General features: G+C 37.5%; 1 protein-coding gene across 3 annotated transcripts in view; it reads right to left on the reverse strand.

Annotated features, from left to right (window-relative positions):
• The window catches only part of KCMF1 (potassium channel modulatory factor 1), a 51,907-nt gene that overhangs the window by 6,392 nt on the left and 25,220 nt on the right, over positions 1-20,295 (reverse strand). For all 3 annotated transcript variants that reach the window (XM_090131457.1, XM_090131456.1, XM_090131458.1), the window contains exons 2-4: positions 18,043-18,210; positions 7,163-7,302; positions 1,501-1,602 (exon numbers count right to left, since the gene is read on the reverse strand). In XM_090131457.1, the coding sequence (XP_089987583.1) occupies positions 1,501-1,602; positions 7,163-7,302; positions 18,043-18,210 (410 nt within the window). The remainder of the gene's footprint in view (positions 1-1,500; positions 1,603-7,162; positions 7,303-18,042; positions 18,211-20,295) is intronic.

Below are 20,295 nucleotides of genomic sequence, written 5' to 3' on the forward strand. Positions count from 1 at the left end.
TGGCAATTACTGCATTTCTTTCAATTCCTATACATAAGCAACTTGACCCCAGAATTTTCAGCACTTCAGATCTTAAAATTTTGCATGTTTCCAGAATATTCAGCACACTTTTATCACACCCCTTCACTTTATCTTTCTTCCTTTTTTTAGCCAAACAAATGCCATGAATTCTAGGAATGACTCCTGTCATTTCCTCATTTGCCCTGCCTTGCCATCTCATGCTTAAATTTCAACACATATCTTTATAGGCTCTCAAATTATGGCAAAAAAATATTTAAAGAATATTTTTGTCAGAAAGTTAATACACATTCTTCCAAAGCAGTCAAGAATTCCCTTCATTTTGAAAATCACTTGTGTAATTAATTATTGAAAATGAAATAATGTACTTTGAATTTTACTGAGATTTTAGATTAGATCCCCTTGCTTGGCCAGAGCTACCACACTCAGCACTGAGGCTTCTCTTGACTGCTGACAGTCCTGCTTCTATCCACAAAACTAGGGATGACTACTATTCTGCAGCTTTGCATTATTCATTACTTCTTTACATAAGCAATAAACACTAACTCCTTTACAATGATCCAACTACCGTGTAGCAATTAACACTCACATTTAGTCTGTCCTGACTCTAAACCGTGATAAATACTATCAAGCCAAAAGGTACTCAACCACAATCACATAAATGAAATGCAGCCATCTCCATAAAATCCTTCTGTCAGCATTTTTTTTCCCTTTAAAATATTTTGAATAACAACAAAAAAAAGATGTTGACAGAGTAGTATGCTTATTTGTTTAATGAGATAGCACAGAAAAAATTCAGAAAGAAAATTTTCTGTAGGTATTTTACATAACCTGTAGGTCATTTAATAAAAGAAATCAATCAATTAACCCGAGAAAGTGATCCTTTCAACAAGGACAAAGAGAAACTTTCAATATTTCAGCCATCAAATGTAATTAACCTGCATGATCTGCTAAGATAACTGAAAGACAGCCCTCTGTTTCCCATGTTATCTGAAAGTTTTCCTAGCCATTACAGAAATTGTCAGTAGGTAATACTATGGAAGTATCTTAAGGTATAGTGATTGAAGCAGGTACACAAGCTTATAATAATTTGCCAAAAAACAGCTAAGCTAGAACCATCCTCAGATCGCTGTCTTTGTGTCATAAATTGTTTCTGCCACCTGATACATAAAAAAAGACCCCAAAACTAATGATAATGCAGAATAAACCACAGTGTCAGTAGAAAACAGTTTGGTATAAAAGTTCCTTAAATGTTTCTGCTGCTAGGCTAAAAAGCACTGTCAAACACACGTACAGTTCATTCATAATTTGAATACTGTTTTTAAATCTAGAAAAATAACCTTTAAATTTTGCATACAGTTTTCCAGCAACTCAAGTTGCAGGGAAATGAGAAGTATAGCCCCTTGAATATCAAGATCAAAACAAGGAATCATGACTATTCAATGAAGAAGTCTAGACTCTGCATCATCCAGAAAAGGATATTAAATCTCTAGGAGCTCTGTGTTCCAGTGTAAGATGAGCTGCAAAGTCATCTGTGACGTGATTAGGATCCCCTCCAGGTAATGCTGCACATATTGGACAAATCTGAAATGACAAAGAGGAAAAAGAAATACTTTATACAAAGTGGAACTCACATCGTAAAAACAGCAAAAAGAATTTTTAAGAGAAGATGTTAATTTCCATTTCTTTTACGATTTCAGTGATACTACAGAAACCAGATTTTGCAGTGTTTTATAAATTAGTTTTTGTATGCTAATACAGTCTCAGACAACAATGATTACAAAGGCCTACTGTATGCCTGCTTGTCATTCATTCCAGCAAAAGAATTGCAGGAAGGAGAATGAAACTACACAAGCATTTGCTCAGGTATCAAACTGAGATACGCCCAGGCAGTGCACAACTACAAGGTTTGGAAAAGAAAGACTGATCTCCATATCCCTATACAAAAGGATTTCAGGAGAAGATACCCGTTTCCTTTATTAGTTAATGAATGTTTCAGCTTAAAAACACAAAGATGAGCAGGACCATTAAACTTCTCCCAATTGTGACACCTTGAAATGCACCTTCCATTTTTAGTTCCAGCAGTTTTAAAGATTAAGTTTTAAAGATTAAAATTTTACAGATTTCAGATTAAAAATATCTCCAGCCCAGAAACCCTTCCCAAAGCACTAAATACAGGCCCTCTATGGCTAAATACAGCTACTATCTGTGAATTTCTCTCTCTACTCCTCCTACTTCCAATAGCCACCTCGCATTCATTGAACAACATTGGCTGCAATATAGCCCAGGTTTCTGGTGGTCCAAAGCTTATATACAAGTTACTGACATTGGAGCTCAAAAGACTGCGCACATTATGGATACTAATACTCAGGTTGCTCCAAAAAGTAATGCACAATAACACTATTTGACAGAGCAAATCTCAGCTATAAAACAGTATTTTCAACAGCCACCAACATTAGCCATGCATTTTTCCCAGCAATGAACAAGAGCCTGCATGCTGTGCTCATTAAAAATCTACACCAGTGGACATGATTCACTGTTCCACAGCTGCTATCACAGTGTTGTTGCTAAGAAAATGTTGCCTATGCAGTCAGTCTTTCGTTGGCCTTAACAGATGGAAGTGAAAAAAGGCCAAATTTGGACTAGTTGGTGGGTGTTGTAGGGCAGTCCAGCCAGGATTGGCAATGTGCTCTGTGGTCTTCAAAGTGCTTTAGGGCCTGGCATTATTGTGTTGCAAAACAAAGGTTGTCTGTTCTCTGACCTGACTCTGGATGTTCCAGCCTTCAGCTTAGTCAGTGTTGCGACTTAGTGATCAAAGCTGACGGTTTGTTCCAGTTCCAGGAGCCCTTTGCTATCCCAAACAACAGCGTGCATTACTTTACCCACTGTGAGGGCTTCACCTTGAATGTTTTCTCTGACGAGGAACTCACATCACCCCTCTGTGGACTGCTGTTTTGACTCAGGCCCACAGTGGTGACACCACATCTCAGGAGGTCCTGGCTTGTTCTTTCTGCTCCTGCATGAGCAGCCGCGAGGCCCACCTGCTGCAGACTTTGTGATATTCCGGTGTGCCACCCCTGTTTCCAGTGCACTGAAGCTGATATTCAGCTCTATAGCCCGCTCCCTTGTTGTAACCTGCTGATTCATGGGGATGAGCTGGTTCAGACAGTCCTCATTTTGTGGTGTGACACACACAAATGTGTGAAACACACCACCATGCCTCACTGTCTCCACACCACTATTTGGCCTCCATAAAACATTCATCAAGCATGGATGGATGTCAGTGGGTGCTGTTTTTTCCCACATGGAACTCAGTGATACACCTTTTGCTTCACTGGCACTTCCGTGTCGGATACCATTCTGTCAGACTGCCCCCCTGCTGCCAACTCTCACATGGCAGCATCAAGTAGTGAAATATAGTTGGGAAGGTTCAACTTCTACTGCTGTACCATTATCTGCCCCCTGACACTGTGGGTCAACATAATAAAATAGGAGGCATTACTTCTGGAGCAGCCCTCGTAATACTACACACATATGGCTTACTTTTATGGAGGTGAAGGTGATGTCTTAAATATGCTCACTGCAAATTCTCCACTGCTTTTGACAGTAGCTTACATCTTCAATGACATTTTAGTTTAGCAATCCCATGCAGAAACTTAGGCTTTTTAAAAGGTTCTTTCTACTATGTCTTTCCCCCTTTAATTTCCAAATTATGTATTTTTCTTCAGAGAACCATTTCTCAGGTTTTCCATCACTACAGACACAATACAGACACACTGCAAAGCAATGACATTACAGAATATGAGGGAGGACAAAACTAGTTGTACTGCAGTGGGTCTGCTTAAGAGTTACTCATTTCTGATGTCAGAAATTAGCTTAACAGAAGCAGAATGAAGTGTTTAAGATGGACTACAATTTCAAGAAGAAACGAAAAGAAGAAATAAAAAGTACCTCTCTACTCAATTTTAACTTCTAAAAGCCCTCAGGGCTTTTAGCTGAACTAAGACTAACAATTTTGCTTTTATCTATTAAATTTGATGCTAGCCATTGCACTTTTACCTGCCATAAACACACAATTTCAGAAGAAATTCACCATAACACATACACTTTTAAAGTTACAAATAAGATGCCTAATCTTCAAACAAGAACACAGTTCAAATCAAATGAACATCATCTTCAAGGTGCTCTTTTTTTCAAGCTACCTACCAACATGGATAATGGAAATAATCATGAAAATAGAACTTAAAAAGCAATACAAAGTTCCTCACATGTAACAGGATGAAGTCTTCACGAACAACAGATATTTCCCTGAAAAAGGGACTCCTCAGAAAAAACATCAGATAACAAAACGTTCTGGATAACAATGTTCAAGGGAACTTAGTATTCTAAACCTAATTCCAAACATAAAATTTTGTACAAGAACTCTCTCACTAGAAAAATATACTAAAGCATTGTTAGACACAAACAGAAATTTAGTTAGGCATTAGCTTTGGCAAAACACCCATGTTACTACGAAGTCAGAAGCATTACTGATTGAATGTGACACAGCTGAAAATTGTTGCTAATTAGAACTTTAGTTTTCATAGAAGAAAAATACTATTCAGGGTAATGGGTTTAAAATTGCATTCCTAATGTATCTGGTTGTCTGTTTTTTTATGATTTTTAATAAATAAAGTCATGATGTTGCTCTGAATGACGTCCAGAAGATGACTTTCATATCCTATAACAATTAGGAATTAATCCTAATATCCGCTAGCTTCTAGAAATTTTGTTCTACTATTACTACCTCCTTATTTACATGTAAGGCATAAAACTACACTGATTTTACAGAAATCCTGTAAGACATTGAAATCTTCAAGAATGAAGCAGAAGATAATCTGAAAGGTTTCAGTACTGCAATAAAAGCTCTAATCAGCTTAATCAGCAATATATTTATAACTTAGAGCCCCAAAGCTCATGGTATGAGCTTAGTTACTGCCTTGCCAAATGTGACAAATCTGATGAAGAATGACATAAAGTAGAAAATCAATCTTTATTCTGAAATGAGATTCAAATATGACATTCAACATAGTTTCCAAAATCTGGAGTTTGTTTACAACACTAGCAAACTTCTAGCTGAATGCTGCATCACATTCAGTATGTTAGGCTGAACTGAAACCCAGCCTCCAACAGTATAATTACACTGATATCCATGTTCTTTGGCACTTACTCTATAAAACTTATCCTTACTCTTGGACTGGTAAAGAAATACTGGTAATTACTGAGACTTTATTTTTCACCAATACTGCCAATTTTTTTATTTTTTTTTTAGCATCCAATCTTAGGGACCTTTGAACCTTTCAACTTCTCCCACAGATACCAGTGCATTTTTTTGATTCAAGTACCCATCATTAAACTATCCTTCAAGACAATACTGTCAAATTCATCCAGTTCACAAGTACCTAAATATTGCTATATTTACCACTGCCAAATACTGAGCAAAATCACCCTCTTATCTTCAACAGTCCAAATACAAAAATGTTAAAATTCAACTTATCAGAAACAATAACGGTGCTTTTTCCTCCCCCTCCAGTGGATCAGAATTCTTTGACTTATTCTTTCAGAAAGATAGGTAAGGAGTAAAGAGTGATCACAAGCAAAATAAAAAACTGTTCATCCCTGGAGACTTGCCTAAAGAGTTCAGGTACAGTCCACCTGCCAACAGCAAGACCTACTGCAAGTACCAGAAGGTCAAGACATAAGCAAAAACAGTTGTTTGAATGCCCACAATAACACAATTTGATTATCTTAAGATTTTCTTCATTAGTCATGTTGTCATCTTTCACTATCAAGCACCCAAGCAGCTTTACATTTTCTGCATACTGAACTTTCAGAAGCAACTTGGCACAAACATATGCAATCATATTAAAGGATTGAAAGGATTGCCTTCTATTATTATTTGAACCAGGATGAAAATTTTGTTTTTGCATGCTGACTCACAAAACTCAGAGGCTCATTTTAACACACAAAACTTTTTCAGAAATCAGCAGGCACTTAGGCTCACAGATTTAGGCTCTACATACTGAATTCTAGAAGCTGCAGCTGCAAAGAAGGACATGCCAAATTAAAAAACCTAGAACATGAATACTGTGTTAAGAAAATACCACTGACATCAAGTGGTGCAAATCAGAACTGCAACACTAAGCCATGAAAGAAGTCACTCTAATGTGAATCTCCAAAAAAGTCTATATCATTAAAATTCCAAGTGTATCAGTAAGGCAATTTATAATCCTGCAGTGCCGCTGACAGAAGTAAACTGTTTCATTTATCAAGAAAGATCAGAGCTTCAAAACTATCAAGTTACCTCCCCTAGCACTCCTTCAATTCAAGATCCTTAACAGGCTTGAAAGAAGGGTTCATCATCTTCAAAATAATTCCGTGGAAAGTAAACAAATAACCAGAAGATCAGAACAGAGAATCCTATGAGTAATTCACAATGTTATACAAATGAGTAATCCATTTCAAGCAAACAAGTATTTCTAGGAATCTGTGAAAAAAGTCAACTGGACAAGAGCACTTTGGAAGTCATTCTGTTAGCCTCGCTTCACCTACTCTGAAAGGCATTCGGGAAAGTAGGAACTAATACAACTAAACATCCAAAAAGGTACTTTAAAGAAGTGTGTTTTCAATGGTGTCAACTGTTCTACCAGTTAAGAGATGGAGAATACGTCCCTTCCCCTCTTGCTGCCTTGAGAACAAGTCACAGAAGAATTACAGCTTCTGCCGCATGCAGAATGCAATTACAGTAACAAAAGACTGCCATAGCTATGGTCTTACCCAACACTGTAAACTCATTTAGCAATTGCATGCTGGTTGTAAAAAGGAAGAACAGCCATAAAAATGCTTTAAATGTTGTCTTACGGCATAAGTTCCCAAACATAGCAACCTTTACATCAGAGTAACAAAGCAGCAACCACAGAAGTAAAAAGGAAGCTCATTATCTGAGAATTACCCCTCACCCCCCAAAAAATCTGATATCATGAAATGTGACTTCTTCAAAAGCATTTAATAGAACTCATGCTTCAGAAAGACTTTTTACCCATTTTCCTGAATATTCTTTGTAATGAATTTTCACCACAATTAAAAGAGTTCTGATGCTTCTTACCACTTCTGTTGATGTTTCCGCATGCTCAGAAGTAACATGTTCTTGAAGAGTTGTTTCTGTATGACCCATTTTTCCACAATAAGGACAAGTGAAAGACTGTGGCTGCTCTACAGAGAAAGCTTCTCCACCATAGTACAAATCTGGAACACAAAGTGTTTAAACAGAAGTTACTTCAAAGCATTACAGTCAATTACTTTGTTCATGTCACATGTCTTTATGTACTTGAGTGTAGTACCACTGAGAACCTGGAATTTAACTGAAATTGCTATTTTTAGCCTCCACAAAGGCCATATGCTGACATTCAAGACACCTTCAATTACTGATGACAAAACAGACAGAATACAGTTCATTAGTTCATTTTCATTAGCAAGCATATTATAATTTCCTAATAGTCAGTAGAGGCAAAGAGTCCTGGCTGCTGCTGTTGCCAAATCTTCACTTTTCTATCACTCTTGCTGTCCTCGGTACATCACTATAGCATTCTTAAATCACAAGTTTAGATTTAAATTCAGAAGTCTTTTGTGACTCCATAATCAATATTTGTGCTGTAACAAAGCAATTGTTTATCATACATGGAAGAAATCTACCTGCTACATGCTTGTTTTAGTAGTATGGGTTGAAGTCAAGCACTGACAAAAAACACTTACTTTTGAATGGCTAACTTAACAGCTCCCCATGCCTAGCAGGACAGCCTAACGAATTATGCAATAAATAATGCTTTTCCTCTCTCCTTCTCTACAGAAGTTATATATTTTACAGGAAACATGACCAAACTTCACATCTACATCAATATTAAAAACCACACCTTTCTTTAGCAGAAAGAATTTTTTGTTTTTGTAGCCATACAGAATGTTGAAGCTAAAAGTACATATACCTACACAGTCTATCATATAAACAGACATTACCTAAGTTACGAGGGCTAACACTCCAAAACCAACACAGGAAAATATGTATTAATAACATACTAGCATAGAGTTAAAGATACTGGACGAACAAAGCTCTGCAGGTAGAACACATCACAGAACGGAGTTTATGTTCAGTAAGTCTCTCTTTTCTTTGCTCTGGAAAAGAGCTTCCAGAGACTTGAGTACTGCAGAGTAAGAAATTAAAGATGCCTTTTCAACAGGTATGGTAAGGTATAATGCCAAACAGATAGGCAGCTATACCAAAAAGGAAACACTTCCTAACAAACCCAGATTTTTTAAGTGGTCCAACAAATTAAGCATCACAATTTGACACCGTGCTAGACCTTACGTCCAACTATCCAAAGCAGGAAGTTCCCTTCCTAAATGATGAATCAACCATGTTTACAGAACATGCAGTAAAAAGTCACATGATAATCAAGTGGTTTCAGGACTGAGGCATTGTAGAGAATGTTCTCTGAAGTAATTCAGAGGGGTGGAGTACCCACTGCCACTCCAGTAAATACATTTAATTGAGAACTCTTAAGAAAGTTTCTCCAAGAGTCACATTCAGATTCCTATTCTGATGTTGCTAAAAACAAGAGTGGAGGTATAAAAAAAAAAATTGCCACTATGCTGCAGCATAATCAAATATAAAGGATTTCAATATACCATCATTTCAAACAAAGAAAGAACAAGGTTTTTATAGAAAGTTCTGAAAAGTTGCTAAATTGTCTCAGGTTGCATCAACTGTATGCAAAGGGGAACAAATGCACTTACAGAAAAATATATTCAAAAGGAAAAGATTCAAAGATGACTAAGAAATACAAAAAACTTCAGGGACAACTGATGAAAGAATCCTCCATCATACTTTATTTGGACCAATTCTAAGCAAAGAGGCTGATTACACAAGTTGTTACTGTGTGTACTGATCTTAACATAGTTATGAAGAATTCCAAATTTAACTCTATTTAATCTCTTCACATGAAAACACTATGCTGTTCTCTTAAAGTAATTCAACAATCACTTCTGCAAATAAATCCATATACCTGTGTGAACAGCAAAAATGCCAAACACGCATACTAGAAACTAATGATTGCTCATTCAGTTGATTCTTTGATTTCCCTTAAATATTAGTAGGACCCTCATCATGATCATTAAATATTAACATAACGATTGGAAAACAGTTTTTTTTTTCTGCAGCAAACACATACACACACAGGAACACCAAGGTTCTCTTTCTCTAAGGATCCTCCTTGGCCAGGGAGTCTTATTCCTGTAAATGTTCAAGTACTGGCACCTTTTTATTGGTTTGGATGTAAGAAGACAACAACTAAAGATGGAAAGCTAACAAAAAGGAGCAAATATTATTGTTTAGAAGACTTGTATATCGAAGTAGCTTCTATATCTACAAAAAATTCCTTGAAATTATAAGGTAGTCTAAAAGTCTCTACGTATTTTTAAGTAAAGAACTAAACAACATGGAGCCATTACCAATCAAAAGACAGTGGTAAATAGATTAGCATGTAGGTAAATATCTCTTCCTTACATAAGCTGTTAGCTCAGTACAGATATCACAACTCCCAGCATTATGCATTCCCAACATTATACATTGTCACAGAGAAGTTTCGCAAGTGCTGCCAAACTTCTGGCCTTTAGAGAATCTCAAGTGAGCCATTAATTTAAAAAAAAAACAACCTAAAAAATTAAAAGTTTGAGTTCCTTCCAGCTTCCTGATTACACTCTGCTGTGTTCTCCCACGTTTTTCCACATTCTTTTTATAAATAACATATGACATACATGCCAAACAAGCATGGCTTTCATATGCAAGAAAATATTTCAAAAAGTACTTATAAGAAACAAAAGCAGTAATTGGCAAATGTAACTTTATTTTTCCCTTCAGAAGTTCTTATCTGCATTCTTTTTCCTCCTTAACTTCAATCTCCTTCCACTGTTTGCAATCAAGCTTCTGCCTTTTTAATCTAGAATATAGAATGTTTTATTTTAAGCTATAGCTAAAATTTACAAGAAAGCAGAATGATGATTAAGTGGTATTATGCATCTTTTTTGCTTAAAGTTAGATTATTGAATGGATATTTCTCCATTGTACTTTAACAAGTACATGAGGAGTCCTAAAAATAATTACTATAGTCATGTTACTTAGGCTCATTTACTAAGAAAAGCCCCTATGATTAGAAGCAGTTTGGGGATAAATGAGGAGGCTCCACAAATTACTGCTCTGATGCAACAGGCCCATTACCAATTATCATCCCTTGTGGCCACAAAGAAATCTTTCAGATAATGCATTTTGACGGTTTCCAAATGTCTTTCTACAAAAAAGTCAGAGGACAAACCTCGTCAAACTCCTCTGGACCTCTTTTCAGCAGAGCTACAAAGGCAGGTAAGGCTGCTCAATAAAAAAACAAAACAAACCAACAAAACCAACAGATTAAATCGCATTCCTACAGGAGAAGATTCATAACCCCACTGCTGATCAGTTAGGGGAAAACCATGAAAAGAGTAAGAGGACTGAAATATTGTTTAAAAAGACAACAACCATAGTTCATGAAGTTAAGACTTCAAGATCAACAACATTTAAAAATTATAGCTGCTCTTGATGAAAATTAATGTTATGTGAAAATTCAAGCAAAAATGAGCAGCTCTGTGTTATCATCCATCTATAGTTACAGACTACTTGCGTTTAACACAAATCTTTAACTAGTACATTCAGAAACTTGGCAGGAGGCTAGTAATGAAACAGAAGTACAACAGGGTCCCTCAGATAAAATCTGACTTCAATATAGATGATTCAAGACAGTGTTTCACAGCAGCTTGTACTTGCTTTCTGTTTAAATATATTCCTTTAAAGGACACGCGTTTTAGTTTTACTTTTTTTTGTATGAGCAACTTCATTTCAATTTGGTATATACATGTAAGTAAAAATACTGGTCTTAAATTGCAGTGTGTTTACTTGAAATGTGCATCAAGAAAATAAATGGTGTTAACAGAACACATTAAAAATAATTAGCTGTTTCTGTACCATTCATTAAGAAATCATATTATTCGAAATATTAGTCTTAAAATTGCTGTTTGTTCTGTTTTGCTGTGTGTCTTCTGAACAAAACCATTCTAAAGCTTGTCTAATACTCTAATTTTTAGGAACACTGTTTATAAATATTTACATCAAGGAAGGGACTGACACTAATCTTAACAAATTGTGCTTGGCCTACTCTGAGCAGGCAATGACTGACAGCGCTGGCAGTTCTGGGAGCAGGCGCCCTGCCTCGGCAGAAGAGAGCTGGGCAGGGCCAGCCATGCACTGGGGAGCTGTGAGCAGGGCAGGGGCTCCCTTCTGCGCAGGTCTCATCCAGGCCCTATCAGGCCCTGTGTTCTGCCTCAGGTCTCTGGCAGAGCAGAGGTATCAAAAAACTAAGGTCAGCTCAGCAAAAGGCCGTTATGTCAGGTCTGGAGCACTGCCCTGTGAGGAAAAGCAGCAGGCTAGGGCTAGTTTGGCCTGGTGCAGTGATTGCTTTGGGGCAACTTGCTGGCCCCACACCTACAAAGATGGGACAAAGGGGACTAAGCTAGGTTCTTCAATGTGGAACACTACTGAAGGACAACAGGTTATCAGCAAAATGTTTCCCCATTGCCCAGACAAGCAGTGGAACAAGTTATCAAAGAACAGAATCCATTAAATTGAGTTGTCAGGAAACTACAAAGGTCACTGAGTCCAAATGTCAGACTACTTTGACACTTACACAGAGTCAAAAACATACCACTGAGAACATTCTCCAGATGACACTTACACAGACAGGAACAGAGCAACTGCCTCTCTAAGAAGCTTGTTCTAGTGTCAAACTATCAACATTGTTTTCTTAATGTCTAATCTGAACCTTCTCTCACATAGCTTTGAATCATCTCCATCCTTGGAGGCAGAGGACTGGGCTAGGACCTGATTAAGTTGGTCTGACCTCACAGTCAATCCTGCTAACAGAATCGTGGAATAATAAAGTGGTTTGAGTGAGAAGGGACCTTAAGCCCACCTAGTCCCAGACCCGTACATGGGCAGGGCTGTCCCCCACGAGCTCAGGCTGCACAGGGCCCCATCCAACCTGACCCTGAGCACCCCCCAGGGATGGGGTACCCACAGCTTCTCTGGGCAGCCCATACAACTGCCTCACCACCCTGAAAGATTTCTCCTTAACATCTGATCTAAATCTGTCCTCTTCTAGTTTAAAACTGTTCTCCCTTGTCCTATCACTATTTATCCATGTAAAGAGTTGATTTCCCACCTGCTTATAAGCTCCTTATAAGTATGGGAAGGCTGCTATGAGGTCACTCCACAGCCTTCTGTTCTCCACACTGAATAAGCCCAGCTCCCACAGTATGTTTTCACAGGAGATGTGCTCCAGTCTTCTTATAATCTTTGTAGACTCTTATGGAACCACTCCAACATTTCTGCATCTTTCCTGAGCTGGGGACTATGGGAATGCAGAACTCCAGATGGGGCCTCACAGAGGACAAAGTACACATGGACAATTCCCTTCCTCTTCCTGCTGCTGCCCCTCTTTTGATGCGCCCCAGACACAGGTGGCCTTCCAGCTTGCAAGTGCACATCCTGGCTTATACCAAGTTTTTCATCTACCAGGAAACCCAAATCCTTCTCAGCAGGGTGGCTTTCAATGAACTCTTCTCCCAGTCTATAGACTTCTTAAAACAGAAGGCTGGACCAGAGACTCACATTAGTTATTTCCAACCAGAATTAGCTCTGATTGATGCTATGACAAAACGATGCAGTCATAAAGCTGCACTAGTCATCTAGATTCTAATATTCTGGAAATCATAGATGTTGTTCTTCTATACAGGTTGAAGGGATCTACTTCCAACTGGTAAGATCTCCACTCAGCTTGTTAGAACTCTCCCATTTCAATACAAATGAATGCAGAGCAATAATCACACTTGCTAGGAAAAAATGCTAACTGAAGCAAAACCTAAAAACAACTGATAATTCTTTCTTCCACGACCTGGGCAGCATCAGTAAGAATAACAATAAAATCAAGGGTTGTTGATTATCCCACTTTACTAGGCACTTTTTAGGTTACAACAGATACAGAGGATCCAGCTTCACAATCTCCAAATCAAGACAGACAACAAAAATATTAAGTTCAGGACAGGGCAGAGGGAATGTATGCTTGCATGTGCATGTGTTCAGCAAAATGGACAGAGGGCTGGAGAATCTGACATAAGAAAACAGAAGGAATGGGGGTTCATCGACCCCAGAGAAGGCTCAAAACATATGTAAATCTCAGCCTTCCATGAAGGCTACTCTGAAAGAAATGCCTCCTATTTTATTATGATGGCCCATGACATCAGAGGCAGATGATGGTGGTATGGCAGTAGAGGTTGAACGTTACCAAATATCACCATTACATTTTGTTGCTGGTGTAGATAGCAGCAGAGGGGCAGTCTGACACAATGGCATCTGACATGGAAGTGAATATGAAGCAAAGCATTTCCTCCATGTACAAAGAAAGGCACCAGCTGACATTCATTCAGCTGACTTGATGAACATATATGAAGACCAACAATGGATATAAGCACAATGAGGTGGTGCGTGGTGCATTTCAGAAGTGATGACAGTAGGTTATCTCCACTAATGCAGATGTTTACAAGTGTGGCTTTTCATTGCATGGGTAACAGTGATGACTGTACTGAACGAGCACTTTGTTGTTGAGAATTTGCTCGGAGAAGGGCAGTCTGACAGAATGGCATGTGACATGCAAATACAGATGAAGGAAAGACATGTCACTGAATTCAGGAGGAAAAAAGGCACTGACATTCATAGATGCCTGCTTAACATTTACAGAGATCGAACAATGGATATGAGCATAGTGAGGCAGTAGGTGGTACGTTTTACCAGCAGTGACAGCAGGTCATCTCCACTGCTGCAAATTTTTATGAATGTGGCATGCAGACTCTTGTTCATCAATTTCATAGCTAATAGTGGTGACTATGTTGAAAAATAGTATTTTATAGCTGAGAATGTCCCTACTAAACAATGTTATTGTGCTCTTTGTATCTGTTGTACTTTCCATGGAAATAAATAGCAGGCATTACTTCTGCAGTGACAAAAAGGTCGTTCTAGAGGAAAAGTTACTCTCTTGACAGAGTAAGAGCCTGCAGGGATGAGATGCTTCAAGAGGAAGCTCCGCATGGATAAAAGGGGAAAAACAAAACAAAAAAAGAAAAAACAACCAACTTACTCTGTGAGCAATAAGTGTTGGGAAAGGTTGTCTGGAAGTGGTAAAAACTCATATAAGGAAAACATTCTAGGCTTGGCAGGACAGTCCATTTAAGACCCGGCTGCTAACAGAAGATTCAATCAGATGATATCTAGAGTCCATTTCCAAAAAAACTTGACTCTTCCACAATTCTGTGACTTAGCAAAACATGTGTTTACTAGATAGATCTTGTTTCAGCAGTTGAAAACCACAGAAACCTCAAGACTAATTCCAGTTAATCCAATCAGAACTCACGCTGCACATTATTAAGGGTCTCCTCATTCAAAAAACTCATTTTGCCCCAGATGCAGCCACAAAAGATGTCAAGGCCTTTGTCACATAAACACCAGAGGTAGAAACTGAAGATATGTTTATACAGTACTTTAATAAAAGTAATATAAAAGGATTCTGGTAGGGGTCTCCATTAACAATTTGTATTACCTTGCCTTTACAACAGTGTGGTTAATGTGGAAGGCACACACATAAATCATAAAGCATTCTAACAGATTAAAATTCTTTTTCAAAAAAAAGGAAACCATGACATTTGCTCTGAACTTCTACATTGTCCTAATCAGTACCAGCAGTACAATGACCACCAGTACCTGGCAAAACTGTTTTTAAACACAAACCTATTGCAAGTTCTGCTCTTTGACTTCTCACAAATACGTGATTTTATGCTTTAGAAGTCAAGCTTCATATCATCTACTACTCTATTCACGTTATGAGATCATTTTAACCTCTGTCTGTTAAAGAATAAAGCATCTTATTAAGTGTCTCTGCGAAGACTGAAGAACAATAACACAATTGTTTTGTACCTCATCCACCTTCCAAATTAATGCTATCCCATAGTTCCAACTTCTGAAAGACAGATATGCCAATAGGATGGTTCAACACAAGTTGCCAGAAAACACCAGGCCTTCTTACTCATTTTCAGTGATATTACATGGGCTCCTATACTACGTCCCCAGGGAAGTAAAACAAAACAACACAATGAGAACCGAAGCTCATTGAGAATACCTGTAGAAGTCCGTCTTCTGCAATACACTTTACAACTTTCTTACTGTGCCTACAAAGCCTCAAAATTCACCAGAAGGTAAACAATGTTATTTTCCTCTATGGTGAAGCAATCCCAGATATTTAGAATTGGTCTACAGGATTAACCATCCACTGTAAGCCTTGTTCACAGCTTTAAAAACAGTGTGCAAAAGTAAATTCTACAGTCTGCATACAGGCTGTGGGAGTCCAACTTTCTGGCACCAGAAGTAATGCCTATCTATTTCCATGGAAACTACAACAGATACAAAGAGCACAGTAAGACAATTTGATACAGCACATTCACAGCTACAAAATACTATTTTTCAACATAGTGACCACCATTAGCAATGAAAATGAGTGATGAACAAGAGCCTGTGTGCCACAGTTGGAAAAATCTGCACCAGTGGAAGTGACCACTGCTGAAACATACCCCCCACTCCTCACTGTGCTTACATTCACTGCATGCTTCCATCATTTAATGTCAGTGAGTGCCACAGTTTCCACAAGGAAGAATTCAGTGACACAGCTTTGCTTCATTTGCACTTCCATGTCAGCTGCCATTCTGTCAGACTGCCCCTCTGCTGCCATCTCTCACATGGCAACAACAAGTACTGGAATACTCATGAGAAGGTCCCACCTCTACTGCTGTATTTCCTGTACTTCATACTTGTAAACAGTTCCTCATAGACATATGTAGTGTCAAAACACCATGACACAAATAAGAAGGAACTGTGAAGTGACGGACATTTCCTTCTGGTAAGAGAGGCTTTTTTGTGGTAATTCATGTCAACTGAAAACAGAATTGTAAATATACCAAAAATTGATTTTTTCTAGAAATCCTGATACCTGTTCTCAAAATCCTTTATGAAAACAGGTAACAGGCTCCATATTCTTCACTGTTCATGGGACTGTGTTTTGGCAATGTACCAAATGCACAAACTTATTTGCTACAACAATGCTCAGAGATCAAGCTATGTAAAATTTCCAAAATTCATTTACTTACTCCTCTTATTTTAAGAGGTCATAGCAGCACAACCACTAAATGAAGCAAGAGTAGCCCTGAGAATCCCACTACATACCACTTCTCTAACCTTCTATTACTTCCCTGAATTCTTCACATTAGACTTACACAAACGAAATACATTAAACCACAGGACGCACTTGATCATCAAGGACTTCCAAGACAGAACAACACAAGCTGCAAGAAGCAAAATATATTTTCTAGACATTGTTACAATTTCATGACAGGCAATTTTTAATTAATTATGTTTTTTTTTTTTTAAGAGGCAAGTGTTTAGAAGATTTCTTCACTGCAGTACTTTCAAAGTTTTGGCATTTAACATTAATTTAAGGCTCTACAGCAAACAAGTTTCACCCCTCTTTTCCCATTATGAACATGTAGTGTTCACGGCAATGCTGTAATATTAGCCCATGTGTAAAACACAGTAATAGCAACTGCTGGGAGGCAAATCAGTCAGAACTGTGCTTTTCTAATAGTGACCACATCTCTAAAGTAACATACAGTCACACAGAGACTTTTAACTAATTAGTAACACCAAAAAAAGTCTGAGAAGACACACAGCCTCAGAAAAAGTCTGAGAACCTAAAATAATTGCATGCATTTCTGATTAATTAATTAAATGCTTTATTTTCCAAACCCTGAAATCCCAAGGCCTGGATTTCTGAAGTCAAGAAAAGGCAGTCTCAGGACAAGCAGAGACCTGAGAATTAGGAGAAAGTGAAAGACATCTAACAGCTGCCTTGAAAAAAGCCACTGCATATTCCCATATCCAGCTGTTCCGTAACATTTGAATTAATGAAGAAATAGATTTTACTTCCATTATTATCAAGAATGTAAAGAAACCTACAATTCATAAAGCCTTAGCTTTGAAGTGACCATATTGAGCTTTTAAGAAATCATATTTAAAGAGCTCAACATGAAAAACAATACCACTGGATTAGCTAAAAAATATTATGATATGAGCACTCTGGGCTTAGAATAAATATGTATCTCACATACCACATCACCAACATTTGAGAATAGGGGTTTCATTCAGAAGTACCTCCTGAGTTTCAGCCTTGCTGTGACATATTCTTCTGCTTGCTTTAGTTGTATGTGACAAATGTGTTTTGAAATACTGGTGTGGTTTTGCTATCAGAAATAATTTTGCAATTAGTGGAACTGAAAACAAATCCCAAAATCATTATATATTACTCCCCATTCCTAGTCCTTTACATTCATTACAGCCAGTCATTACTTTTCTGCACCAACAAACCCATACAAACCAGCAGAGAATAAAATTTCTCTGGAATCTTAACAGGATTTCTCAGCTTCCACTCTGTGTTACTTGCAAGTAAAACATATTAAGTTAGGAAGAATGCCCCATTTTTTGAATAGGAAACCAGCAGTAGTCATTATTATCAAATAAACTTTTTAGTCTGAAAACCTGTTGGAAACCAAATTAAGAAGAAATATCTAAGATATTTTATATGCAAGAATCAAAGAAAAATGCCTGTTTTTTTAGAAGACGGAAGGTGCTCTTATTTTAAGTGAGCTAGTAGGAGAAAAGGCGTTTAAGTAAAGTAGAAACATGAAAAATCCGTATTACGCTTACTAACACAATAGGGCAACACATGATTTGACTCTCAAGTTACCACTTACCAAAATCTACTCTCGTTAGTATGCACTGCATCGGGTGGTCAGTTGTATGCCTCGTTGTTGTTGCACCACTTTCATAACAAGTTGCACACAGATCGTAATCGTAGCAAATTAAGCACTTGAATCGTCGACCTCGAAAATTTCCTTTTAAACATGCATCGCAGCTGACACCTGTAAACAAATAAAATTGCTTAAAAGAATAGCAAACATTTTTTCATGAAGCAGATGTGTTTCAATTCTCACTGAACAACAAAAACAAAGCAGCCATCTCTGAAAAATGTAGCTTCATCAACACAGGCCAATTTTAAAATATATTTGCATCCTTAATTATTCACTGCTCTTGAAAACAAAGATCTTGAATTCTGGAAGTAAGGACAAATGATAAGACAGCGTCCTATAGGCAGATTTATTTGATAGTTGGACTGGTATTTCAATCATTCCTATAGGAGTCTCGCTCTTAAACCCATCACACTTGTTGACCAAGGGGGGAAAAAAAAAACAACACACCATTGCCAAAAATCCACTATAGCCCATCTGCCTTTATTTTCACACATCCTAATACTTTCCTTCTCAAAAGCACCATAATCATTCCTGACATTTTGTGTAGGTTACAAAGTAAGGCCTTTTCCTACTTAAAGTAATAGAAAAGATGAGAGTTTTATTGTTTTGTTGGTTTTTTTTTTGTTTTGTTTTTGTTTTTTTTTTTTTGAAATTAGGCTACATCAGATGCCTACATCATACTTCCCTCTGGAGCTCAGTCTTTGCACTCTGAAGCAGTCATACCATCAGTATCAGAGTAAGACTTATGGCTTCCAAAGGTTTTCACTCTTTTTTTTTCCTGTGATTTTCAATCTGTTAAATCTGTGAATTAAAGGCCTCCACAAAAAAAATCAGTGCATACACTATAGGCAAAGTTTTCACACACATCTCTTTTACCATCAGCTAAGATCTGCTACTTGTAGCTCTGAAAAAGAAACCACGGTGATCTTGTTTCCTCTAATCTCCCACTTTTTTTTTTTTTTAATCTAGTTGATAGATGACAGATGTTAATTACAAAAACAGCCTGCATCAGCTCATTAACTGTGCTTTTTTTGTTGTTGTGTTACTCTGTAGGATTTGAACGAAAGCTTTAACACATTCAGTACGTAAGTGCAACGATCAGGCTTTTTTTTATCTACTTGATCAAAACAATTCCAATTGCACATTTTAATGAATAGACAACATTATTTCATTCTTTTTTTCCTTTACTTTCTTCACTTACAGTACTGCCTTAAGGCACTACCTCACTTCCAGCACCTTAGCACTGTGCATCACTATGAATACTTGAAGCTATACCTTCAGTTGCCTTACTGAGTATCCAGCTTGAGTGTAACTCAACACAGAAGAGTGCTTTCCAGAAGAAGCTGCTTCAACAACGTCTGTGTTAACAGCCAGAAACTATGTTTTCAGAATGTCTCTGTTAACACTTCAAGGTTTATAATCTCTGCCCTTGACCCCCTTTTCTCCAAATTTCCTTCCATTAACTCTAAAGAATGCAACTATCTATTATTTGCACTCTGAGAGCAACCTAATTTCTGAGGACATCTGCTCATTAACTGTAAAATTTCAGTGTTCTACACCATTTTCTTTTTCATATTGAGATCTATAAAATTTTACATATGCAGCATTAGAATTTTACCGATGCACAAAACACTTAGCAGCTACTGGCAAACTCTGTGAGTCTCTGTTGCCTACTAGCTACTAAGTACCTACAGTACTCCATCAACAAGTTAGCACCATACAGAAATAAGCAGGTTAATTTAACAGTCTGTGTCAAAGACTAACAACTTTCCAAACGAGGTATTAAGCCATGATTTTCCAGTAAGTCATACTTTCCCCACTTTTTTGCCTCAAACTGAAAATAGTTGATTTATTGCAGATGTCAGCTTCTTTGCAACTGCCAAACTCCTCCTGTCACATGTTCTCTCAAACATCCAAATAGTTCCTATTTTAGGAAAAACGTGTTTTTTTTTAATTTATTTTTCCTTTACACTTTTTCTTCACAACAATACTTCATGTCATTCTGAAGCACAAGTCTCCCCCTTCCTTCCCCAAAATACTCTGTAATTATGAATTTTTCTCTGGAAAAATTCTACTGTAAATGGGAATTGCAATATACTGTTTGTATTTAAAACAAGTACAACAAGGTTTTCAAACAACAGACTCAGTGTTGCCTCCTACAGTCAATACTGTATTGGAAAGTACAGGACTCAGCTG

The sequence above is a fragment of the Phasianus colchicus genome, chromosome Z (assembly GCF_987193195.1).
Source record: "Phasianus colchicus chromosome Z, bPhaCol1.hap1.1, whole genome shotgun sequence".
Lineage (NCBI taxonomy): Eukaryota > Metazoa > Chordata > Aves > Galliformes > Phasianidae > Phasianus > Phasianus colchicus.